This window comes from Diaphorina citri, unplaced genomic scaffold (genome assembly GCF_000475195.1).
Source record: "Diaphorina citri unplaced genomic scaffold, Diaci psyllid genome assembly version 1.1 scaffold1260, whole genome shotgun sequence".
Classification (NCBI taxonomy): domain Eukaryota; kingdom Metazoa; phylum Arthropoda; class Insecta; order Hemiptera; family Psyllidae; genus Diaphorina; species Diaphorina citri.
Genome location: NW_007378689.1, coordinates 3,058 through 29,655, shown reverse-complemented (window position 1 = coordinate 29,655; position 26,598 = coordinate 3,058). Strand labels below are relative to the sequence as shown.

The window sequence follows — 26,598 nt, the reverse complement described above, 5'->3', positions numbered from 1 at the left end:
TGTGTGACGTCACAGGAATATTGATTCAGAAACATTCATTGAAGATAGTGCCGTCTCAATAGAGTTTGCTAGTTTATATAAACAGTTACCATGTCTGTCACCGTAGTATACCTCTTATCAGATGGGCGAGAAGAGACACAATACTTCCCATTTAGGTGCTGGGTCAACACGAGAACACCAGAAAGTAATTAAGTAACCCCTTGAAATATTTGATATCGAAAAACGAGAAAAACTTTTGTCGATGGTGGGATTTGAACCCGAGACCTTCTGCATGGCAAGCAAGCGCGTTAAAGTTGTTGCTTGTTTGCAAAAAGATTCACGATTCATTCTTCTTCATTTTTCGACCAATTGCCCTCAAAGTATGAAGGTGCGATCACCTAGTGAAATTGAAACAGTAAGAGCCATTTCACACTGAGGGGATTTTTACCGCGTTTTTTTCCGCCTAGTCAATGAGTGTTTAATGAGTCCTTTCACACACAGCGGTATTCTAGTGAAATCCGCGCGTTTTCCCTGCGGATCCGCTGGACGTCCGCAGAAATTTAGACCCGCGATCGCGGTTTTTTTTCCCGCTGCAGTATTATATAGTCATATTTGAATTGTTGTGATGTAAGGAATATTGATAATAATTTTTAATTTCTTGAAGTGTTACCTACGTAAATGTAAACCGCTGTGTGTGAAAGAAATCGCGAATTTTGCAGGCGGTAAAAATCCGCTCAGTGTTAAATGGCTCTAACTATACATATAGGTACAGAACGTGTTAGAATCAATCCTGAGTAAACTTCATGACAATGAATTTAAAATAAATACCTAGTTCAAGCAACTCAGAAGTCTCAGAACTCATTAAAATTGCCCCCAATGGAGCTTCAAATTTAGCAAATTTCTTTTATAACTTATAACATACCTACCTCCTTACATATTTTTTTGTTTCGTCAAAATCGGAAGTTATGAAGAATAGACAACATGGACAAGTAAAAGCCATTCAGCAGAAATAGACTAATTTGAGGATACAATATTAGGTACATCAAACTTCTCAATGCTATCTGTATCTGAACTATCAGATACTTCTATTACATCACTACTGTCACTGTCCTCATCATCACTACTATCCTCATCATTATTATCTATCTGTATCTGAACTATCAGATACTTCTATTACATCACTACTGTCACTGTCCTCATCATCACTACTATCCTCATCATTATTATCATCTTCATCTCTTGATCCATCATCCTCTTCTTCAGAAGAAGATAATATCTCGACTACTTCTTGAGTTTCTTTTTTCTTCTTTTCCTTTGGTTGTGTTATCTCATCGATATCACTATCTACTTTTTCCTTTTGTACATCTCCTATTTTTTCTGTGGCTCTTTCTTTAGTTTGATTACCACTTTTTTTATTTTCAAGTTTGCTGGCCTTCTCTTCATCTGGCCTCACTCCATCTTCTTTGTCTGATCCAGTTTTATCTTCCTTGTTTTGTTCTGGTTCTTCATCTCGGGCTGCTTCTGGTTCAACCTGTTTACTTGGTTCTTCCAGTTTTTCATGTCCATCTTGGTTGTTTTCATTATGTTTTCGAACGTTTTCTTTATCAACATCAGTTTCCATAAGAGATTCATCTTTTTTACCTTGGTCTTGATTTGTTTCATGTTCTTTGCTTTCACGAATTGTTGAACTTTCTTTCTTTTCATTTACTGTCTCGTTATGGTTTTTTACCTCTTCCTCTTTTTCATTTCTTTGTTCTTTATCGTTGATTTTTTTCTCTTCTGGTTCCGTTTTACAATTATTTTCTATTGTTTGATTTTCATTTACAATTTCTTGTTCCTCTTCATTCTTTGATTTTTGATGATCTTTGCTTTCTATTGTATTGAGATTGTTTTCGTCTGCAGTCATAACCATATTCTTTCCATCCTCATCTGGCTTTTCTTTGTCTTCCAGTTTCTTCTCTGATATTAATTCCTTAGAATCTTTAATATTTTTTTTGCAACTTTCATTTTGTGCTTCACTTTCATCCTTTTTACGTTCCTCTTCATTCTTTGCTTTTTGATGATCTTCGCTTTCTATTGTATTGAGATTGTTTTCGTCTGCAGTCCTAACCATATTCTTTCCTTCTTCATCTGGCTTTTCTTTGTCTTCCAGTTTCTTCTCTGATATTAATTCCTTAGAGTCTTCTTTAATATTTTTTTTGCGACTTTCATTTTGTGCTTTACTTTCATCCTTTTTATTGTCAACTTCATTTAAAGTCTTTATTTCTCCTTCTGTTTCAATTTTATCAACATTTTGAGTGTTTTGCTTTTCTTTGATTTCCACATCCTCCTTGACATTTACATCACCTTGTTTTGTACTAATATTATCACCATCCCTTTCTATTTCCATTCCATCTGTTTCAACTTCATTCCTTTCATCAGTCTTCAAGCTTTCATCAACATTCTCACTTTGACTATTTTTTATTGCTGTATTTCCATTCCATCTGTTTCAACTTCATTCCTTTCATCAGTCTTCGAGCTTTCATCAAGATTCTCACTTTGACTATTTTTTATTGCTACATCATGAATATTTTGAGCATACTTTTTCAAGAGTTTTTCTTTGATAAAGGTCAACTGTTTATCATTTGATACCTGTTTCCCTGATTCTTCTGGAGTGTCAGCAGGAAGTCCTGATTGTATTGTGTATCCAACACATTTGGAGTCACCTTCACAAAGAACAATGTTCACTCTGAAACAATAGGAAGAGTTAATGACTAATGTCAGTAAAGTTTTCTTGAAAACCCAAGTTCTGGGATAGATTTTATAAACATTAACACCCTGAGTATTATTGTTGTCAATCAATCTTCACCCTAAATTTCATGTTGTCAATAATTATTTTTTATGAGGCATTACCCTTGGAAACTGCATCCTGCAACCTGATATTAAAACATTCCTTGGACTGTATTTGTTTTCTTGGCATCATTGTGTAACTCAGATGACCAAAAATTACTCAGAACCATTGACCTGGGTCCTTTCTAAAATCTACACAAACAACATATATTTCTGGTTGCCAGAGAGATGAACATTGGAATTTGATCTATGCGATGGTAGATCCAGCCATTTTGGATAGTTCAGCCAATTCAGCTGTAAGAGAAAGAGAGTAAGATTAGATTAGAGTAAAGGTAATTTGCTGGTCCATTTTACAAGGAAAGAAGGCTAAAGTGTACTTCAGCATGAGTCCAATTTCATTTTGGATAGTTCAGCCAATTCAGCTGTAAGAGAAAGAGAGTAAGATTAGATTAGAGTAAAGGTAATTTGCTGGTCCATTTTACTGTGTATCCAACACATTTGGAGTCACCTTCACAAAGAACAATGTTCACTCTGAAAGAAAGAAACAATATAAGAGTTAATGTCAGTAAATTTTTTTGAAAACCCAAGTTCTGGGATAGATTTTATAAACATTAACACCCTGAGTATTAGTCAATCAATCTTCACCCTAAATTTCATGTTGTCAATAATTATTTTTTATGAGGCATTAAAAATAATACAATAGTTTACTGAACACGTCCATTAATTAAATTCATGGTTTTAGTGGGCCTAATAAAGCCTTCCTCTACAGTTCAGATAACTATTACTTATTACTGATCTTCCCAGAATTGTACTGGGGTCTCCTACATCTGATGAACACCATGTTACAAATAATACAATAGTTTACTGAACACGTCCATTAATTAAATTCATGGTTTTAGTGGGCCTCATAAAGCCTTCCTCTACAGTTCAGTTAGCTATTACTTATTACTGATCTTTCCAGAATTGTACTGGGGTCTCCTACATCTGATGAACACCATGTTTTTTTTCCCCTTCTTTTTGTATCATGCCCATGATTAATTCACCGGGTATGGAGTTTGATATTCATACGCGACTTGAAAAAGTTCACACTGGATATATGTTCACGCAACTTCAAACTTCAGAAATATTAATGTTCTTAATTGAGAGATCAAAGAATCCCTTCTTTTTCTTCTTCCCACAACACTATTCCTCCCTTACTATGGAGGTTTCCCAAAAAACTTACTTATCTATTCCGGTCAATGTTTGGACGTGTTGGTTGACTTGCTTCATCCACTCCGGAGATATTTCCATCTGAGATGAGATCGGCAGGTGAACTTCAACATCTGCAGTGTTTTTCCTACTGGCTGTGAGGACAATCAGGTCTAGAGATGAGAGGAACTTGTGCTCTACATTCCACATGATGTATTTACCTGTAAAAATGTTATTTATGTTAACAACAAATGATAAGACCCTATAGCAGTTACTATTCAATCTATAATTCATATTTTCTTCAGTCAAAATACAAGGATAACTAAGGAAAACCATTGAAACAAAGGCAATACATTTTTATATACAAATATATTAAATTTAATATCTACAGTTCAGATAACTATTACTTATTACTGATCTTCCCAGAATTGTACTGGGGTCTCCTACATCTGATGAACACCATGACTCAGTGGATTACAGAATCCCACTCTCTGTTTCTAACTGTGGACTGTGTTGTAGCATGGCCATCTTGTGTGGTTTCTGTCATAGCATACCCATCCCATAGTATGTCCTCATCAGCTGTTTGAAACATATACAATCAAAAAACAAACACACACTTGTTTTCTGTGGGATTCAAACACAGGACCTTCTGTATTCCATGCAACACATTAGGTACCATTGGATCAACATTTCTCACCTAGTCATTTGATTTATGCTTGACTGGTAGGACATCTTTTTTTCTACAATCTACTTGTAAAATGTTTATAAGATTGAGTAAGGTTGCTATCAAAATGGTCCTCAGGTCACATTCCTTAAATGGCATTTATGTTTGTTCAGATAGTAGAGGTAGCCTAGCCTGTAGTAGTTATATAGGGCAAAAGGTCCAAAGTTATCAGTTAAATAAACTTACAACAGGATGATCTGTGAAGGTACTCATGATGAAATGATGTTGATGGATCTCAATATAAAATATCAGTAGAGACTCAGTGGATTACAGAATCCCACTCTCTGTTTCTAACTGTGGACTGTGTTGTAGCATGGCCATCTTGTGTGGTTTCTGTCATAGCATGCCCATCCCATAGTATGTCCTCATCAGCTGTTTGAAACATATGTATACAATCAAAAAACAAACACACACTTCTTGTTTTCTGTGGGATTCAAACCGTAGAGCAGTTGGTCTTTCATCTTTGTATGTTGCTTGGTTTTGAATCTATTTGCAAATAGGTGAGATTAGAATCCAAGGTAGACATTTCTGAAACGGGGTTTTGCGTGTTTCACTACTGTTCCAAATTCATTGTAATCAATTTAACTCAATATTTCATGATACAAATAAGGAACTTACTTTTTGCACCTTTTGCGGTACAGATTTTAATTACCTTTTTAATTTTATTTTTTGTTTGGCTTTTCAAAATTTGGCGCTGTTTATGGGACTTTTTTTGCACCTTTTGCGGTAGCGGTACAGATTTTAATTACCTTTTTAATTTTATTTTTTGTTTGACTAATTGACTTTTCAAAATTTGGCGCTGTTTATAAAAAGCCCGAAAATAAACTGCCCGGACTGCCACAGAAAACGCATTTTGATTGGCTGAAGATAAAAGGGTGTGGAGGGAAATTTCAAATGGACTGCCACAGAAAACGCGTTTTGATTGGCTGAAGATAAAAGGGTGTGGAGGGAAATTTCAAATTTCCAACCATGCTGGGGAAAAATGAAAAATTTAATCTTCGGCAACTTTCTTTAAACTCTTTAAAGAATTAAAGCTCAAAAAGCTTGGTAAAAAAGTGAAATAGGTGACTTAATAATTACCTATCAACAAAAGTCTAGGACCTATGCAATAAAAATTTCAGATTTTCTGACTTGTGCTTTCCAATTTCTATAGTTCCCGACTGTTCAAGATCATAGGTGACTTAATAATTACCTATCAACAAAAGTCTAGGACCTATGCAATAAAAATTTCAGATTTTCTGACTTGTGCTTTCCAATTTCGATGTGCATTCGTAGAACAATTTCTATAGTTCCTGACTGTTCCATTCTTTCAAGATCAAAAAATCCTTTGGAAACAAATCTCTACCTATCTATTAGGTAATAGGTACTTAACACATCTGTAAGTATGAAGCAGGTAATGTACCTACCAACCTACCCAGACTTTAGTAAAGTAATAGATTGTAAATTTGTGTGACACACTTGTAATAGCAGGTAATGTACCTACCCAGACTTTAGTAAAGTAATAGATTGTAAATTTGCGTGACACACTTGTAATGATCTCAAATGATAATCCAATAGGTGGGTATGTCTTTAATAGACTCAGCCATAGGGTCTGGCCATATCTACCTTCTGACCAAAACATTTGTGGCAGCCTGTCAGCCCTTTAAATGTTCAATTATACCTAGAACTACCTATAGCTCAAATTTATAAACCTGGAAATTCTTGTATAATAGATGAACTTCTAGCTACGCCAAATGTAGAGATACTTAAATACTAGGTTACCATCATGTTCAAATTTTATTAGGTAATAGGTACTTAACACATCTGTAAGTATGAAGCAGGTAATGTACCTACCCAGACTTTAGTAAAGTAATAGATTGTAAATTTCAAATGATAATCCAATAGGTGGGTATGTCTTTAATAGACTCAGCCATAGGGTCTGGCCATATCTACCTTCTGACCAAAACATTTGTGGCAGCCTGTCAGCCCTTTAAATGTTCAATTATACCTAGAACTACCTATAGCTCAAATTTATAAACCTGGAAATTCTTGCATAATAGATGAACTACTAGCTACGCCAAATGTAGAGATAAATACTAGGTTACCATTATGTTCAAATTTCTGTTAGTGTTCACAATTTTCTTGTTTTTAGTTGTGTTCAAGCTGTATTTAAATAAGCTCTGTTATTATGATATGCAGATAATCAGGTAGGTATTGGGCCTTTTCTCTCACAAAATTAGAAATTCAGTTTTTCAAATAAGTATTTACTTTGTATACCCATTGCCTCTACATTTTACCTACCTAGTATGCTTTACAAATTTCAGGGTTGGCAAGACAATCCAGTAGAATTTGATCCACTTGTAATGATCTCAAATGATAATCCAATAGGTGGGTATGTCTTTAATAGACTCAGCCATAGGGTCTGGCCATATCTACCTTCTGAAAATTAAAGCGCCTGCCCATTATTTGGATTGTCCCTTGGAATCACTCCCTTGTCTTCTACAGACCGCTAATAACTTCACAAATCAACATGGGTGAAGCTGCCAATCAGAAAATCAACAATGCAGTCATGAAAATTATGGTTGATATTGACAAACAATTTCTGAGGAAAATGCAAGCTGATATGCACAGGTGTTCGGTGAAATGTTGTGAAAATAAAGATGCCACCATGGAAGGTTTGTAGGAACTCTACAATTAGTTTAACTTTATAATTATGTGAAGTAATAAGAAAAATGTCGAATTCTTGAGCTCTGAATACCAGGGCAGGAATTGAAAGAAAAGCTTTGAGAATTTTTTTTGAATTTGATCACATCTTCAATCAAAGTGAATTTTCTGTGGCGTTTGGTAGTCCAGATGTTCTCAAAATGTTCACACGAGGTAATTTGTTCCCATAATTCCCAACTTTTTGTATAGGTTTGATAGAGGGAACTGTAACAGTGTAGGTTTTATGATCCCGGAATTGAAGAGAGAAGGACAGGTCACAGGATATATTCTCCTATCTTGTCCAGTCATGAAAATTATGGTTGATATTGACAAACAATTTCTAAGGAAAATGCAAGCTGATATGCACAGGTGTTCGGTGAAATGTTGTGAGAATAAAGATGCCACCATGGAAGGTTTGTAGGAACTCTACAATTAGTTTAACTTTATATGTGAAGTAATAAGAAAAATGTTATCTTGAGTTCTGAATACCAGGGCAGGAATTAAAAGAGAAGCTTTGAGATTTTTTTTCATTTATATGTTTCACCTATGCACAGGTGTTCGGTGAAATGTTGTGAAAATAAAGATGCCACCATGGAAGGTTTGTAGGAACTCTACAATTAGTTTAACTTTATATGTGAAGTAATAAGAAAAATATTATCTTGAGTTCTGAATACCAGGGCAGGAATTGAAAGAGAATCTTTGAGAATTTTTTTCATTTATATGTTTGACTATTTCAGGTGTACAGGAATGTCTAGAAGTTTGTTCTGCACCATTCATGAGAGCACAGAAATATTTACAGATGGAATTTGAACAATATCAAACCAGATTACAGCGATGTGTTCTAGATTGCAATGATGAAATCAAAGACAAAATGGGAGTGAATCCTAAACAGAGTGACATGGATGCTTACACAAGACAGTTTGAGTCCTGTGCGGAGAAGTGTGTTGACAAACACATTGCCTTGTTGCCTACACTGTTTCAGAAGATAAAAAAATACCTTAGTGATAATAGTTCTTACTGAGAATCTAATGTATTTTAGGTTCTTGTGAGTCTGTGATCAAAACTATTTAGGAAGAAATTCATGGTCGTTGCTAGCTGATTACTCAGTGGATTACAGAATCCCACTCTCTGTTTCTAACTGTGGACTGTGTTGTAGCATGGTCATCTCGTGTGGTTTCTGTCATAGCATACCCATCCCATAGTATGTCCTCATCAGCTGTTTGAAACATATGTATACAATCAAAAAATAAACACACACTTCTTGTTTTCTGTGGGATTCAAACTCAGGACCTTCTGTATTCCATGCAACACATTAGGTACCATTGGATCAACATTTCTCACCTTGTCATTTAATTTATGCTTGACTGGTAGGACATCTTTTTTTTCTACAATCTACTTAAAAGGCGTTTGGTAGTCCAGATGTTCTCAAAATGTTCACACGAGGTAATTTGTCCCCATAATTGCCAACTTTTTGTATAGGTTTGATAGAGAGAACTGTAACAGCGGAGGTTTTATGATCCTGAAATCGAAGAGAGAAGGACAGGTCACAGGATATATTCTCCTATCTTGTCTCGGCGTTTGGTAGTCCAGATGTTCTCAAAATGTTCACACGAGGTAATTTGTCCCCATAATTGCCAACTTTTTGTATAGGTTTGATAGAGGGAACTGTAACAGCAGAGGTTTTATGATCCCGAAATTGAAGAGAGAAGGACAGGTCACAGGATATATTCTCCTATCTTGTCTTTCTACTTAGATGCTCCATAAATGCTCCAAGAACAAACCTTGTCTGTTCAAAATAAAGCAATAAATTTAGCCTTGGATGCAATCAAACCCATGACCTAAAGCTTAGGACTCTTAGGAGGCAGGTGCAATACTTTTCAATCTAACTAAGTAGGCTGTTAGTAAATATCTATCTTGTCTTTCTACTTAGATGCTCCATATGCTCCAAGAACAAACCTTGTCTGTTCAGAATAAAGCAATAAAGTTAGCCTTGGATGTAATCAAACCCATGACCTAAAGCTTAGGTGCTCCATATGCTCCAAGAACAAACCTTGTCTGTTCAGAATAAAGCAATAAAGTTAGCCTTGGATGCAATCAAACCCATGACCTAAAGATTAGATGCTCCATATGCTCCAAGAACAAACCTTGTCTGTTCAGAATAAAGCAATAAAGTTAGCCTTGGATGCAATCAAACCCATGACCTAAAGCTTAGGAGGCAGGTGCAATACTTTTTAATCTAACTAGGCTGTTAGTAAATATTTTTACATAAGTAATAGGAATCAGTCTACTAAACCCTTCCTTGTTATGCTGGATTCTCAGGTTTCAAACAAAATGTCAAGGAGAGAATGCATTTTGAATTTTATGATGAAAATGAGCAGCAATTTAACAATGAGGCTCAACTCAACTATTGGGTGGGAAACAAAACTATCCAATATCTTAGAGACAATAAGGATTCCGCCATTTTGAATCAAGACAAGGTCATCTTCCTGTTGCATTTCCTAGGACCTGACACAGCAGGGCACAACTTCAAACCACACTCAAAGTAAGGAAGGATCCTGTTCTAGAAAGTTAAAAAAAAATAATAATAATAATAAATCAGCTATCCTTTGGAACATTGATTGTTCCCGGATAGATGGGCAGTGTGTACCGTTCTTGTATGAATGTGACAATAAAGGCCATAATAAAAAACAGTAGGTCTTTTAAGACCTTTGATATGAGTCATAAATAGAATGTCCTCACTTAAGATATTTAAGTTGTGCCATAATGGGAGGGTCGGCCCACAACTTTATGGCAAAAAAGAAGATCACCTAAAATATTGGGAAATGTTTTGCCATTTTTGTTATTCTAAGCAATCCAAGCAGTTGTCGAGAAACCCACCCCTGGAAAAGACTTCATGAACTTCCTGTATAAATAAGCTCTATTATTATGTTCATGTTTCTTGTTTGCAGGGAATATGGGGACAATATTGAGACTGTGGATGGTATCGTGAAAGCCATGGTACATACCCTCAGCTCTTATTATAATAAGCAATCCAAAGCAGTTGTCGAGAAACCCACCCCTGGAAAAGACTTCATGAACTTCCTGTATAAATAAGCTCTATTATTATGTTCATTTTTCTTGTTTGCAGGGAATATGGGGACAATATTGAGGCTGTGGATGGTATCGTGAAAGCCATGGTACATACCTTAAGCTCTTATTACAACCATGACAACAAGACAGCTTTCATTTATTCTTCTGACCATGGCATGACTGATTGGGGTAAGAATTCTATGTCCTAATAGCCTAATAGTCCTCTTATTATAATCATGACAACAAGACAGCTTTCATTTATTCTTCTGACCATGGCATGACTGATTGGGGTAAGAATTCTATGTCCTAATAGTCCTAATTGCAGATGATTTTGAATGTTCAATCATTGTGTTTGTGTGTAGCTGTAGAACGAAATATTTCACTTGTGTAAACTTGGTCAGTTGATTTAATTGCCTAAAAAGTTCTTATTACTTTCTATATACACGCTAAGGGCCAAGATTTTGTATACCTTGCTATACTTTTGTACCTTTGTTGATTTTTCCAACGTGAACGCGGTTTGAGTACTTTCGAAGATTTTGTATACCTTGCTATACTTTTGTACCTTTGTTGATTTTTCCAACGTGAACGCGGTTTGAGTACTTTCATCATGCCAGTGCGCGAAGTGATGATGGAGTCTAACATATCGATATTAGATATCGAACATATTGTTATCGATACTCAAACTACTCATCTGTTTCTCAGGTTCACATGGAGATGGTTCGGATCACGAAACAGAAACCCCATTTGTAGCATGGGGCAAGATTTTGTATACCTTGCTATACTTTTGTACCTTTGTTGATTTTTCCAACGTGAACGCGGTTTGAGTACTTTCATCATGCCAGTGCGTGAAGTGATGATGGAGTCTAACATATCGATATTAGATATCGAATATATTGTTATCGATACTCAAACTACTCATCTATTTCTCAGGTTCACATGGAGATGGTTCGGATCACGAAACAGAAACCCCATTTGTAGCATGGGGTGCAGGAGTAGGGTGCATCCCATATCCTCCCTCCTCCCCCTCCTCATTCCTACCCTCCTCTAGTGGACATCTGGACATAGCTCAGGTGGACATGGTATCTCTAGTGTCCACTATACTCGGTATTCCTATCCCTGTCCACTCTGTGGTAAGTATTACCTGTTCCCGTCCACTTCGTGGTAAGTACTTCCCATATAATTGACCGAACGAAGTGAAGGTTTATGTTTTAACCTTTTAACTCGACCATTTCGCATTTGGTTTAGATGTTCTCATCTATTTCTCAGGTTCACATGGAGATGGTTCGGATCACGAAACAGAAACCCCATTTGTAGCATGGGGTGCAGGAGTAGGGTGCACCCCATATCCTCCCTCCTCCCCCTCCTCATTCTTACCCTCCTCTAGTGGACATTTGGACATAGCTCAGGTGGACATGGTATCTCTAGTGTCCACTATACTCGGTATTCCTATCCCTGTCCACTCTGTGGTAAGTATTACAGACCTATTCCCGTCCACTTCGTGGTAAGTACTTCCCATATAATTGACCGAACGAAGTGAAGGTCTATGTTTTAACTCGACCATTTCGCATTTGGTTTAGATGTTTATTTGTTCCACTACTCGCGATTGCCTGGTCCCATTTTGATGAACTTTGAAATTTTGAGTTCCTTGAATCAAGACACGTCGATCCTTGAAATTTGGTGTCCCAGGTCCAATTTTGGTATCAAATTTATTATTGACCGAACGAAGTGAAGGTCTATGTTTTAACTCGACCATTTTGCATTTGGTTTAGATGTTTGTTTGTTCCGCTATAACTCGCAATTGCCTGGTCCGATTTTGATGAACTTTGAAATTTTGTGTTCCTTGAATCAAGACACGTCGATCCTTGAAATTTGGTGTCCCAGGTCCAATTTTGGTATCAAACTTTTGTACACGGTAATAGATAAATTACGGGGTATAGCAGGGAACGAAGAGGTTGACAAGGCAGCTCAGTCATTTATCAATGCCCAAAATTATTCCCTGATCACACATGTTGATTTAAAAGCTTTCTTAAAAAACGAATTTAAGAAAAAATGGCAAATTTGGTGGGATAATATTCAACCTCCCAATAAAATTAAAGAAATTAAAGATACAGTTAAAGAGTGGCAAACTTCCAACCGCAATTCAAGAAAAGAAGAAATAATATTATCTAGACTCAGGATCGGGCATACTAGATTAACTCATGGCTTCCTAATGGAAAGAACCGATCCACCTCAAAGCGAAGGCTGAAACGCTACCATAACGGCTAAACATATTTTATGTCATTGTACTAAATATACACAGATAAGACTAAAATATAACCTAAACAACCTTCAAATCAAGGATATCCTGGGGGATAATCGTAGAACTATCGATTTATTATTTAGATTCCTGAAAGATTCAAACCTATTACCAAAACTATAAATTTTACACATGATTCAAATATTTCCTTGTCACTGGTTTTATCCTTTTCTTCCCCCACCTGTTTCATTACATGTGTTCCTTTTGACTTTTTACTATGTTTTATTTTCATTATTGTTATTTATCCCTTTTAACCCTTGATCGTTCCTTTGTAAATCTTCATTCCACTCCTGTTTATTCTAATTTTTATACCCTATTTTATTATTATTTTTTCTTTTTACTCACTTCCCTTTGTTCTATGTTTCTTTTTCTATGTCTTATTGTACTACCCCATTCCTTTTCTCATAAGTTGGATGAGCAGGAGGAAGCAGTACAGCTGGGCAGAATAGAGCTTGGATTCAAACTGGGGGATCACCAGATGGTGGTAAGTATAATACCTACCTTGAGCTTTGTCCACACATAGTCGACCGGCCGTCGATGAATCACTGAAACCGTCCACACTGCCTCAATAACAGAGATTTACCTCGTCGATCGACTGCCGTCCACTATGTGAGGATATAGCTTCATACTGCTAGAATGAGACTGAAAAGTACCTAAGTTTACCCTCGCAGTCTAAATAAGATCTTGCATATTTGATTGGTAAATATTGGTAAATAATACGGTGGCCCCATCACATATAGAAATTTCAGCGCAGCATGCGGGCAGAGTGGCCGAAACTCGGGCGTCGCAGAAAAAGACTAAGTACAAGCAGATTGTTGAAAACCCTCGCAGTCTAAATAAGATCTTGCATATTTGATTGGTAAATAATACGGTGGCCCCATCACATATAGAAATTTCAGCGCAGCATGCGGGCCGAGTGGCCGAAACTCGGGCGGCGCAGAAAAAGACCAAGTACAAGCAGATTGTTGAAGACTACTTGTTTGTTCCATTTTCGGTTGAAACCCTGGGGCCCCAGAGTCTATGGGAACACTGCCAATGGGCTCGTCGTTAGATGAGATGTTTTATATATTGAGTTGATTGTTTTAAATACATATTTAGCTCATAATATATGAAATTATAGAAAATCACGTGTAATGTTTAATTGAATAATGTACGTAGAGGACCTCGTTTGTAAAGTTCTACCTTCATATGAACTGATCAAATCTTGTGTCAAAATAGGTAAGTAATGTTTAATTGAATAATGTACGTAGAGGACCTCGTTTGTAAAGTTCTACCTTAATATGAACAGATCAAATCTTGAGTCAAAATAGCAACAAATATTAATATTTTTATTTGTAACAATAAGTAAGTTTACAATTAAATATTTGCTGAACACCAGCACTAGAGACAAGACCTCCCACCACCAGATAAGTATCATGCCTTTATGACGGACACAGGAAAAACTATGCACCAATCCTGTAACAATAAGTAAGTTTACAATGAAATATTTGCTGAACACCAGCACTAGAGACAAGACCTCCCACCACCAGATAAGTATCATGCCTATATGACGGACACAGGAAAAACTATGCACCAATCGGTAGTTATCGCGATTAAAACAAATTATGCCACCGAGGCAGATTTCTTCATGGACTGCATAAACCCAATAAACGAGTAGATCAATTTGAGCAACTTCATGAAATGTCGCGTACCCAAAACCATCATACCATTCAACGGACGCATGAAATCACGTCTCTGAGTGCGTCTCAGAAACATGAGCAGACTTCGCTTGGCCTCGGGACACATCGTGTACCATCGGCTCTTATAGGCGGCCCGACATATCCTGGTCTGACTCCATTCCAGAGATTGAGACATGAGGTTGATGTAGAAATAGAATGTCATGGACATGATGGCTTGGTTGATGACCATTACTCTCTCCTGGGGAGGTAGTAGATCTAATGACATCACCTGGAGAATGTTGAGGGCGGTGAGTGCTGTGGTGATGAGGACGCGATACCGAAAGCTCGCCTTGAATATGTCGTCAAACTGAAAACAAACTCAAAGGGAAATTAAGAATCAGAGTTAATAATTGAAATCTTTTATTCCTTTTTTGTGAATATGTCGTCAAACTGAAAACAAACTCAAAGGGAAATTAAGAATCAGAGTTAATAATTGAAATCTTTTATTCCTTTTTTGGGGGGTGAAAATACATGGGTTTTTATTGAAGATACGTGAATAACTGTAGAAGGGGCTCAAGTTGCACAGATACGGATGAATATGTCGTCAAACTGAAAACAAACTCAAAGGGAAATTAAGAATCAGAGTTAATAATTGAAATCTTTTATTCCTTTTTTGGGGGGGGTGAAAATACATGGGTTTTTATTGAAGATACGTGAATAACTGTAGAAGGGGCTCAAGTTGCACAGATACGGACTATCCTATTTGTTCTTAGGTGTTCACATTTCATCACCGATGGATCCTCAGCATACTGCTCGTATGTATCGCGTTACACCACCTCTACAAGTACAGCATGAACATGTACAATGGTCGTAGGATAACACTAGGGTCCATGTTGTCGTATAGTAACCTGTATGCTGGTAGCTTACTCCTGCTGGCAGTGTTCCCTGTGTTACCCATTGTAGGAACGCGGGACCCCAACAACTACTTGCTGTAAGTAAATACTCGTCACCATTTAATATAACTGATCAGCTAATGTCCTTTAGGTTTTGAATATGTTTGCCAAATTTCCTCAAAATCTCACAAACCTTGTGGAAGTTTTGGGCCAAGTCCCTGGTACGAAGACACAAGTCTGTGTTACAAGTCATAGTCACTGGTCTCTGATGAGCAGGATGCCAAAAGCCAAGCATCTTCAATCCATTTGCAAGTAGATGCTTCTGAGCGCTCAGGTGAAGTAATATGAGTGGAACAAACAGTAATAGTACAACCACCATGGAGATGATAATCAATGTAATGTAAAGTTCAAACAGATATGCCACTAGGAACACACTGGACTTGCTGAAATCTAGACCAGGTATCCATAGTACATAGGGTAACAGGGTGTCTGGATAATCACGCGTATAACCACTCCTGTAGAACGCCAGGCTTGCTTGACTCTTCTCCATCATCTTCATTCCTACTGTAACAAATACAAATGTCGGTACAAAACAGCAAGCAATGGTTTCCAGTTTCCGACACCTGGCCGTCAAATCCTTGTTACTTGTCGGGTCAAACTTATCGAGAATATCAAGAAGTTTCCCAACACGTTTGCGATTGATAATGAAGATGAGGGCTTCAAGATAAACGGCGACCTTTTACTCGCACAAATGCACATTCGTAGATGTTTTGCCTTACCTGTACTCGAAATGCAACTAATTTCTGATGAAATCGGATGAGTGTATTGATGCGTACCAACTCATAGTGGATTTGCTCACGTTTCAATTCAAAGTCCCTGGTACGAAGACACAAGTCTGTGTTACAAGTCATAGTCACTGGTCTCTGATGAGCAGGATGCCAAAAGCCAAGCATCTTTAATCCATTTGCAAGTAGATGCTTCTGAGCGCTCAGGTGAAGTAATATGAGTGGAACAAATAGTAATAGTACAACCACCATGGAGATGATAATCAATGTAATGTAAAGTTCAAACAGATATGCCACTAGGAACACACTGGACTTGCTGAAATCTAGACCAGGTATCCATAGTACATAGGGTAACAGGGTGTCTGGATAATCACGCGTATAACCACTCCTGTAGAACGCCAGGCTTGCTTGACTCTTCTCCATCATCTTCATTCCTACTGTAACAAATACAAATGTCGGTACAAAACAGCAAGCAATGGTTTCCAGTTTCCGACACCTGGCCGTCAAATCCTTGTTACTTGTCGTGTCAAACTTATCGAGAATATCAAGAAGTTTCCCAACACGTTTGCGATTGATAATGAAGATGAGGGCTTCAAGATAAACGGCGACAAAGCCAATACCATCACATAGTCGTGGTATGAATTTGGTGAGACCACGGTTAGCATAGTGTACAAGACAGATGAGATTAGAAAGCATGTAGAGCCAATAAACAACATGAATGAAACACATGAACACAAGATGAACATATTTGATCCAAACCTTCTCATTCTTACAAGGCATATTGATTAGACCAAGCCAATGTACAACTTTCAATAGAATACGAAGATACCGCGACATTCTAGGCTTGGAGTTCCTTGCTTTGGAGACAAAATACATTGTTAGAACAAAACAAGTAAACTAGGAGGTCAGAAACTTGGGAAAAAGATGAATTGAATAAAAATAATAAATTGACAGTGTAATCTCAAACCATTTTACTTCAAAATCCTGACGAGTAATGTTGTAGGTCAAGTTGGTAAACAGCTAGGGAAATGAAATAATAAAGGTTCGTAAATTTTGAATGACGAAAAACCTAATTAAAGTTAAACACACTTCAATATTCCTGGAAACTAATACAAATATTTGATTACTTTCCGTGTCATAGATTACATAGGTATACTTAGATATCATTTTACTTCAAAATCCTGACGAGTAATGTTGTAGGTCAAGTTGGTAAACAGCTAGGGAAATGAAATAATAAAGGTTCGTAAATTTTTAATGACGAAAAACCTAATTAAAGTTAAACACACTTCAATATTCCTAGAAACTAATACAAATACTTGATTACTTTCCGTGTCATAGATTACATAAATATACATAGGTATACTTAGATAAGACAATTGAATTTTTTACACCACCAAGTCAGCACTTTGTAATGTTATTTTTATTCTGTTTTCTTAATAATTGCTTTTTTTCTTTTTCTTTTTTTTTGTCAAATATCTAATTACCTAATTACTAATTACTTTTCACTAGGTAGCCATAAATATCTGGGTTATTTAGTCTGAATGTTACCAAGGTTTTCCAATTATTCCCTGCAACCTGCAACCCACACAGATATTAGGTATGTACCTGTGTGTGTTCTAGTATTACATATTCCGTCTGGCTGGGGGACTTTAAACTTTGAGATCGATCGATCGTCGATCGACTCGCACCATGGTCGAACGACTCGCACGATGGTCGATCGACTCGCACGATGGTTGATCGACTCGCACGATGGTCGGATCGACTCGCACCATGGTCGATCAACGAGGTGAATCTATGTTGTCGAGGCAGTGTGGACGGTTTCAGTTAACATTGACATCGATCGATTGATCGTCGGCGCGGTGTCGACTATGTGTAGACACAGCATATATAAGAAACTGGGGTTTGATCTACATAAATGTTCATAAGGGGCACTATTTGCTATGTTTAACCACATTATAGATTGCCAAGGCTAGAAGAAACTTGAGAGCGGGAAACTTGGGGTTCAATCTTGGGTTCTGAAAGCAAAAGGAAAAAATAGTGTCATAACTTGATGAGATTGATAAGAAGTTTCCTGTGACAGGTATCCTTCTCCTTCTTGTTTATTAAATTATAACATTGAATTAAATTATAACATGACCTAAGATATAGGATACATAATATATTATATTAGATTATGACAACTTTTAATTCTAATAATAGAACACAATGTACGAGTATAGCCGTATTTTATTATGTAACTTTTTTGAGTCATCATACGAAATTTCTCTTTGGACTAGTTTGAACATAATGGCGCCACCACACCCGCTGCCAGTCCAAAGAGGAATTCCGTATGATGACTCCAAAAAAAGTCATATAACAAATAATACGGGTAGGTATCTATACAGGGTGTCTAAAATGTAAGTTACCAGACATGAGTGGGTAGTTTTTGTACGAACACAGGATCGCTTCTTAAAGGGGAGAATCAGCGATCGTGTTGTGGTTCTACTCCAGTGAAATTAAAGTGCTCTATCCACTGAGCTACTAACGCCTTGGTACACTAGTGAAGTATATCAACGGGTTACTTTCTGCACAGGATCGCTTCTTAAAGGGGAGAATCAGCGATCGTGTTGTGGTTCTACTCCAGTGAAATTAAAGTGCTCTATCCACTGAGCTACTGACGCCTTGTAAATATTGGGTACACTAGTGAAGTATATCAACAGGTTACTTTCTGGTGTTCTCGTGTTGACCCAGCACCTAAATTGGTGTCTCTTCTCGCCCATCTGATGAGGGACATACTTCGGGAAACGAGATAGGCATGCTACGATACAGACCACAAGTGTCTAATGTAACAGTTGTTTAATAAAAACAGCTCGGTAACTTTGTTAAGCTCCATATCAACAGTTTAAAAATAATAACTTTGTCTACTTCAATTACTTGATATACATAACTTTGTTAAGCTCCATATCAACAGTGTAAAAATAATAACTTTGTCTACTTCAATTACTTGATATACATAATTATACCGAACCGGTGTCACCTCATGGCATCTTTATGGAGTGTCAGTTTATGTGAAAACTTTCGGAGTTTCAATTAACATACACGATTACGGTTAAGTACATTATTACCAGGAATAATTGACCATTTCTGTTTGATTTTTGTTTGTTTCCAGGGTGAGGCGGAGTTGGTTCTACAAGTAGTGCTGGTACAGAAAGAGATGGGAAGAAAAGAGACCAAGAGAAACATCAGATAAAGATAGAGAGGGAGAAAAAGAAAAGAGAGAGAGAGAGAGAAATGATGATGTGTTGAAAAAAAAAAATCCGCCCCGGGCGGGAATCGAACCCGCGGCCTAGCGCTTACAAGGCAGACGCACTACCAACTAAGCTAACTAGGCTGGCTGAATCATTCTTATAGGATCAGATAAGATGAATAATAAGTTTAAAGAAAAAGAAGAAAAAAAAAAACAAAAAAACAAAACCAAAACAATTAGCTTTTAAGTAGGTAGAAAGAAAACTCCAACTGAAAACATCACTGCAAGAAACAGGCACACTAGAAAAGGTCGACAAAGGCAGAAGGCACCCTAAAGTTGAACGGACAGTAAAAGGGGACAATTTGTTCTTAACACTTTTCAGGTCAACTCTTGATCTCTCGTCTCCCATCAATAGGACTAATTCGTCCCCAAGGTTAAAATCCTCAAGTTGAAAATATCTAGACTGCCAAGAATAACATTGTTTCATTTCAGGAATTAGGGGCAATTTTTATACTTTTTTTTTTACAGGAATTGCTTGCACTGTCTGCTCTGGGTGCCTATCTTCCTTCAGAACCATCTTTTCCTTGAAGTCACCAGGGATTAGACACCCCTAAAACATCAACTAGCAGCTAGGTAAACAGTTGTTTTTTCGGAGTTTTGACCTCAGATTTGGATTTTTCCCAACTTTTTACATAGGAATCGACCATTTATTTATAATCTTTACCCACTTGCAACTCCTCCATTGATAAATCAATTCAATTCAATCTAGATGGCAGGTTCAGGGTCATTGGACTTGCAGTTATCAGAAGGTCGGGGTTCGATTCCCAGTCGTGTGACTTCCATCGATGAGTCAACGTCGCAAAGGTGTCATTAAATCGGTGATCTACGAGTTTGTATAGCTCGGTTGCTTTTTTCGTTTTTTCAACTGTCAACAGTTTTATATTACGATCGGTAATTACCTACCTACTATTTTGGTTTGTTTAATTGTTTGAACAGTTTTATTAGGTAACAATTGGTGATTTAGTTGATTCAAAATCTTTCTTAATTTTATTACTTAGGTCTGAACAGAAACAAGATAAAGTCGGGTTTATTTTTTTTGTTTGATATTTTCGTTAACAAGTTTAAGAGGTTATTCCCGTTCCGAGAACGAACATTATCCCATCAGGATAAAATCCGCCCCGGGCGGGAATCGAACCCGCGGCATAGCGCTTACAAGGCAGACGTACTACCAACTAAGCTAACTAGGCTGGCTGCACGGGGATTTTTCCCTCCATTCGGCGACAAGCTACCCGTCTACTGACATTAACCTCACCCAGCTTGAGTCTGACCGGGAAGAGCTAGCAGAACGCGATCGCCCAGATGGTCACCCATCAGAATACTAACCACTTGTTTTTCCCGATTGAGATATTAATTTCTTTCTAGGTCCATTTTAAATCTTTGGTATTGGTATAAGAAGGTAACTAGGCTGGCTGCACGGGGATTTTTCCCTCCATTCGGCGACAAGCTACCCGTCTACTGACATTAACCTCACGTAGTCTGAGTCTGGCCGGGAAGAGCTAGGAGCACGCGATCGCCCAGATGGTCACCCATCGGAATACTAACCACTTGTTTTTCCCGATTGAGATATTAATTTCTTTCTTGGTCCATTTTAAATCTTTGGTATTGGTATAAGAAGGGTCATCACTGATGTTTTGGCGGAATAGTCATATAAGAAGGCTCATTACTGATGACCCTTCTTATATGACACATCAGCTATTTAAGTCCTATGTCACTGCAACCTTATTAGATTTTTTGTGACTTTCCCTTTAGACCTTATTGGGTTTTAGAGCTTACAATATGGAGTTTTTATAGTATGAAGATCTCAGGCCTCTTTATGAACATGGTTTCCATCAAACTGCTAGATATCCGTCATATTTCCCCTATTATTTTCTCCTCCAGGGCGAGTTACCAAGGCTCATTACTGATGACCCTTCTTATATGACACATCAGCTATTTAAGTCCTATGTCACTGCAACCTTATTAGATTTTTTTGCGACTTTCCCTTTAGACCTTATTGGGTTTTAGAGCTTACAATATGGAGTTTTTATAATATGAAGATCTCAGACCTCTTTATGAACATGGTTTCCATCAAACTGCTAGACATCCGTCATATTTCCCCTATTATTTTCTCCTCCAGGGCGAGTTACCTCTGCAATATTTATCCCTGGACACATCTCAGCAAGCACGTGTCATGCATTCTAACGCCATACAAATCCACAACGCTTACCGCACGCTACGATCACAACGTAGGGAGAGTATTGCGCGATGCCTGTTCACTCCGTTTCATAAGTTGGATGAGCAGGAGGAAGCAGTACAGCTGGGCAGAATAGAGCTTGGATTCAAACTGGGGGATCACCAGATGGTGGTAAGTGAATGGAATATACCTACCTCGAGCTTTGTCCACACATAGTCGACCGGCCGTCGATGAATCACTGAAACCGTCCACACTGCCTCGATAACATAGATTTACCTCGTCCATCGACTGCCGTCCACTATGTGAGGACATAGCTTCATACTGCTAGAATGAGACTGAAAAGTACCTAAGTTTACCCTCGCAAATTGACAGGTTTATAGGTATTCTAAAAATAATAATAATAATAATAATAATAATAAAAACCGTCACCTCTTTTTTTTTAGATAGGTATAGGTAAGACGTGTAGATACTTTTACTTTTATTTCTGTCTTGATACACATGTGTATTACGTAGGGCCACCCAGACCCATTTCGGCAAAGTCTCAGCTTAGGCCAAAGAAACCGAGTGAGGTCTACAGTTCACAGAACCACCAGTATCTCTAGTAACGCGGTCAAACTTTCTTGACTTGGTGGGCGGAACGCTCCTTAATTCATTTACACTTCGTGGTAAGTATGAAATTCTTGGATAAACTAATGTCAGGCACTCACGTTGAGACCGCCGGAATTGGAACGTGTTTTGGCGGAAAACTTCGGAAAAGCACTCAATCTTGGGTTCTGAAAGCAAAAGGAAAAAATAATGTCATAACTTGATGAGATTGATAAGAAGTTTCCTGTGACAGGTATCCTTCTTGTTTATTAATTAAATAAATGCACAATTTTGCGTATTATAATGTCATAAAGAATAATTATTTTGAATTTTATATGATTTAGATTAGAAATTGACCATTGTACAATGTACTTTCATGTATCTCATGTGCAAATAAAACGTATATTCTATTCTATTCTATTAAATAAATAAAGGCACAATTTTGCCAATAACAATACATATTATTTCTTTCAGATTTCGCAATGCAAGGACCTCATCAGGCTGTCGTTGGAAGGTCTGTCCTATTTCCACACCTATCATCAGACCACACTACTCTCCTGTGTATCTCTAGCCTACCTGTTCATTATTAGAACCCTCTTCCTTAGTGTGGCTCAGAGGACCAAAATATCCGAACTTACTATTCGACTTACGTATCGGTATCTCTAGCCTACCTGTTCATTATTAGAACCCTCTTCCTCAGTGTGGCTCAGAGGACCAAAATATCCGAACTTACTATTCGACTTACATATCGACAACTGGGTGTGGCTTTCGTTATGATTGTGTTCTGCTATAGTAAGTCTTAGCCATCTCGGTGGCCGAGTGGACATCACACTAGGCTTGCACGCCTGAGGTCCCGGGTTCGATTCCCGGAGTGGTCAAAGTTTTTCGGCAGCTGCTCGTGAGGACAGTTGAGTAGTTACTTTAATCGAGTAGCGACCAGTGGCGGCATCATCAGTGTAAAAAGATTGATGATACGAGTAGATGAAAATGAGTAATGAATTAGACACTTAGTATTATTGAAATATGGAAATTGATTGCAAAGGAGGCACCTAGTAATGCTGTGTTATCCACTAAAGTTGTGAAACAGTTCCGTTTTTTACACAAATAATTTGAGATTTGTTCTTGATTAATAATATTCGGGGGGAAAGGGTCCAGGATTTCAGGGTTAGTTAGCTTGGTGGTCAGCGCGTGTGCCTTGTAAGCGCTAGGTCACGGGTTCGATTCCCGCCCTGGGAAAACGTCTCGAACAAACAAGGCTCGTTCTCGGAACATGGAGAAGACACAAACGAATCCCTTACGTTCTACTTCTGTTGCAGACTATGGCCTTTCCCTGCAAAGCTACGTGTTTGCTCTGTTGCCGATATTCGCGTATGATTCACTGAGAATACCAGATCGGAATAAAATATCAGACACGAATATCAACTGGATACAAATACCATTCCATGCAGTCGGTGTTGTTATGCTTGTGAGTAGAATTGGCAACACTTGAGGAATTGGCAACACTGGCTCACATGGGATTCGTTTGACAAATTATACGGAACTTTTATCCCGCTAAGTTTTTTGAATTAGAACTTTAGCTAACGGAAACGAAGAGAAATAAGGGAAAAAATTGTATAATATGGAGAGAAATGAAAGAAAGGGGACATCATAAACAAGGAGGAGAAAAGGAAAAAAAGAAAAAGAAAAAGAAGATGAAAAGGAGAAAGAAGAAAGAAAGAAATTGAAAATGTTCAAAGAACTATCCGTTTCTACCCCAATCTAAAAGATAGAATAGGTCAGGGGGGGCAGTTAGCTCGGTGGTAACGCACTCGCTTGCTAGAGGTCCCGGGTTCGATGTCCACCATCGACAAAAAATTTGCACTCGTATTGCAGATATTTCAACGGTTTACTTTCTGGTGTTCTCGTATTGACCCAGCACCTAATAAATGAGAAGTATTGTGTCTCTCTTCGCCCATATGAAGAGAGACATACTACGAAATAGGCATGCTACGACACAGACCACTTTTTTTTTCAAGAGGTTTGACAGGACTCCCGCAGTCTAAGCAAGGTCTCATGTATTTGGTACAATATTTTCAAAAAATAAATTACAATAGACCCTTGCTTAAATTAAAAAAAGTGTAGGTACATAATCGATTTCAATATTTTTACTTTCTATTACTACAGTATAGCGAGCTATACTAGTAATAGAAAGTATTGCAATCGGTCCAAATTTTTATTGATCGATTTCTAGATATAAAATTGTATTCGTACATAATTTAATTGACATAATATTTGTCCAATATAAGTTGGATTTCGAGTGCTTGTGATGCAGAAGGTCCCGCGTTCGATTCCGACAATTAGCTCAGTGGTAACGCACTCGCTTGCTAGAGGTCCCGGGTTCGATGTCCACCATCGACAAAAAAATTTGCACTCGTTTTGCAGATATTTCAATGGTTTACTTTCTGGTGTTCTCGTGTTGACCCAGCACCTAATAAATGGGAAGTATTGTGTCTCTCTTCGCCCATATATGAAGAGGGACATACTACGAAATAAGCATGCTACGACACAGACCACTTGAGTCTCCGCCACGGGCGGGAATCGAACCCGCGGCCTAGCGCTTACAAGGCAGACGCACTACCAACTAAGCTAACTAGGCTGGCTACACAGACCACTTTAGTTTTAACCTTCACGTAGGACAGAGGGAGGGAGAGAGAGTGAGTTAATTTAATATCTGTGAAGTCAGCAATTTTTTCCACCTTGATTTACTTTTCCTTTGGATTTCCCCTCAATTTGTCAAAAAATGAAGTTTGTGAGAGAGAGAGAGAGAGAGAGAGAGAGAGGGAAGGAGGGAAGGGAAGTAATTTAATCAGGCTGATTATGTTCATGAGAGAGAGAGAGAGAAATGGTAGGAAATTTTAATAGATCAGATAATTTTATCGGTGTTAAAAAGTTGACTATAAAATATTTTTTGGCTGGGATTCAAACCTCAGAGCTCTGGTTTACCAAGCGACCACTTCAACAACTAAGCTACTGGACTTTGCTTAGGTTAATAAGATCTAGAGTAGGATGAAAGATAATTCCTGAATAACCTTTCATGGAATGAAGTAAGAAAGAGAGAGAGAGAGAGAGAGGGAGATAGGGAGGGAGGGATTGTCTTCTACTCATTGAATTAATTATTTGAAGTCTTATCTGATCTCTCGGGTATATGGCCAAAGTCTCTCTCTCCCTCCCCTCTCTCCCTCTCTCTTTCCCTTCCCCTATCTTTTTCTCCCTCTCCTCCTCCTTCCCTTTCTCTCTCTCTCTCTCTCTCTCTCTCTCTCCCTAGTAAAACAGGGACCGTCATATACGAGTGTCAATCCGTCAATAGATCAGTTGCGCTTACTTGGGTCCAGCATGGTAGGTAAACTTTGGATTTTAGGATTATTGAGATATTGGGAAAATCCTACAATGCTGCAGTGAGTACCAAAGTTGTGACATGATAACACAAAGAAACTGCATTTACATTTTTATATTAGGCCTATTTTGGATGACAATGGAATATTCCATCAGAAAATTTGAAAGTTTACCAAATACCTACTTACACCAAGTTTTTCTTTTTTTTTTCCTCCAAATGAGTTTAAAGGTAGAAAACACCCTACCATCACGTCACGTCACGTGAGCTGTCCTGAACGAAATTACCTACAATATTATGGGAAAACTTTGAACTACATCTTTCTAACTCTCCATGAGTTCACGTGACGTGATGGTAATGTGTTCTTATGTACCTAAATTTAAATTTTAATTCCCTAGATCGATTTCTAATCGATTTCATCCTCCTGATTTCTGTTCCAGTCGTCCTACAAAGATCTCAAATCTGGCAACATGGAGCAAGGTTTCCTCATTCTCGCCTATCTATTTCTCTGTTTCTTCGGTCTTGGCAACATCGCATCCGTGAGTTCCTACAATTGGACCTGCGTTCGCTTCTTCCTTACTGTATTCTCTCCGTTTACAATGTTGTCGTTTGTACTGCTCAAGATATTCATTCCATTCCTACTGGTGTCGTGTGTGGTGCGGGCCATACATATGGTGCAACATTCCAGATGTGACTCACGGGTAAGTCAATGTATAGCCGTATTTTATTATGTAACTTTTTTGAGTCACCATACGAAATTTCTCTTTGGACTAGTTTGAACATAATGGCGCTACCACACCCGCTGCCAGTCCGAAGAGGAATTTCGTATGATGACTCCAAAAAAGTCATATAACAAATACGGGTAGGTATCTATACAGGGCTCTCTCCGTTTACAATGTTGTCGTTTGTACTGCTCAAGATATTCATTCCATTCCTACTGGTGTCGTGTGTGGTGCGGGCGATACATATGGTGCAACATTCCAGATGTGACTCACGGGTAAGTCAATGTACGAGTATAGCCGTATTTTATTATGTAACTTTTTTGAGTCATCATACGAAATTTCTCTTTGGACTAGTTTGA

At 37.8% G+C, this 26,598-nt stretch overlaps 4 protein-coding genes across 6 annotated transcripts; 3 read left to right on the top strand and 1 right to left on the bottom strand.

Annotated features, from left to right (window-relative positions):
• Positions 1-1,117: 1,117 nt before the first annotated feature.
• Positions 1,118-4,222, bottom strand: LOC103515028 (glutamic acid-rich protein-like). Its single transcript, XM_008479946.2, has 4 exons — positions 4,031-4,222; positions 2,538-2,707; positions 2,018-2,448; positions 1,118-1,816 (listed from the first exon to the last, which is right to left on the bottom strand). Exons 1-4 carry the CDS (start codon positions 4,204-4,206, stop codon positions 1,118-1,120), a joined length of 1,476 nt encoding a protein of 491 aa, XP_008478168.2. The 5' UTR covers positions 4,207-4,222.
• A 1,498-nt stretch (positions 4,223-5,720) lies between these two features.
• Positions 5,721-8,601, top strand: LOC113469852 (protein FAM136A-like). 3 transcript variants are annotated; one of them, XM_026827845.1, is made up of 5 exons: positions 5,721-5,784; positions 5,897-6,115; positions 7,143-7,280; positions 7,722-7,815; positions 8,140-8,601. In XM_026827845.1, the coding sequence occupies exons 3-5, from the start codon at positions 7,230-7,232 to the stop codon at positions 8,421-8,423; spliced, it is 429 nt and encodes a 142-aa protein (XP_026683646.1). In that variant the 5' UTR covers positions 5,721-5,784; positions 5,897-6,115; positions 7,143-7,229; the 3' UTR covers positions 8,424-8,601. The 3 variants fall into 3 exon arrangements, with proteins under 3 accessions (XP_026683646.1, XP_026683647.1, XP_026683645.1); XM_026827846.1 differs by having other exon boundaries at positions 7,143-7,306; positions 7,748-7,815; XM_026827844.1 differs by lacking the exon at positions 7,722-7,815 and having other exon boundaries at positions 5,731-5,784; positions 7,143-7,374.
• A 379-nt stretch (positions 8,602-8,980) lies between these two features.
• Positions 8,981-22,804, top strand: LOC103515027 (GPI ethanolamine phosphate transferase 1-like; the record flags this gene model as incomplete). Its single annotated transcript, XM_026827847.1, has 6 exons — positions 8,981-9,016; positions 9,722-9,944; positions 10,530-10,660; positions 11,738-11,937; positions 21,506-21,733; positions 22,622-22,804. Coding segments are annotated over exons 1-6 (978 nt in total), but the record flags the coding sequence as incomplete, so codon positions are not given.
• Positions 22,805-22,809: 5 nt separating this feature from the next.
• Positions 22,810-26,228, top strand: LOC113469851 (GPI ethanolamine phosphate transferase 1-like; the record flags this gene model as incomplete). The annotated part of the gene is made up of 3 exons (XM_026827843.1): positions 22,810-22,939; positions 23,464-23,612; positions 25,958-26,228. Coding segments are annotated over exons 1-3 (439 nt in total), but the record flags the coding sequence as incomplete, so codon positions are not given.
• Between the last annotated feature and the right edge of the window lie 370 nt (positions 26,229-26,598).

What these genes read in the sequence shown, in the direction of transcription:
- LOC103515028 (XM_008479946.2), bottom strand. Translation starts at nt 4,206, where the DNA reads ATGTGGAATGTAGAGCACAAGTTCCTCTCATCTCTAGACCTGATTGTC. An exon ending in ACATTGACCGGAATAGATAA is followed by an intron (nt 2,708 to 4,030) that starts GTAAGTTTTTTG and finishes CTATTGTTTCAG; the next exon opens with AGTGAACATTGTTCTTTGTG. An exon ending in AAAAAGCAAAGAATGAAGAG is followed by an intron (nt 1,817 to 2,017) that starts GAACGTAAAAAG and finishes AAGAATGAAGAG; the next exon opens with GAACAAGAAATTGTAAATGA.
- LOC113469852 (XM_026827845.1), top strand. Translation starts at nt 7,230, where the DNA reads ATGGGTGAAGCTGCCAATCAGAAAATCAACAATGCAGTCATGAAAATT. An exon ending in ATGCAGTCATGAAAATTATG is followed by an intron (nt 7,281 to 7,721) that starts GTTGATATTGAC and finishes ATGAAAATTATG; the next exon opens with GTTGATATTGACAAACAATT. An exon ending in TAAAGATGCCACCATGGAAG is followed by an intron (nt 7,816 to 8,139) that starts GTTTGTAGGAAC and finishes TGACTATTTCAG; the next exon opens with GTGTACAGGAATGTCTAGAA.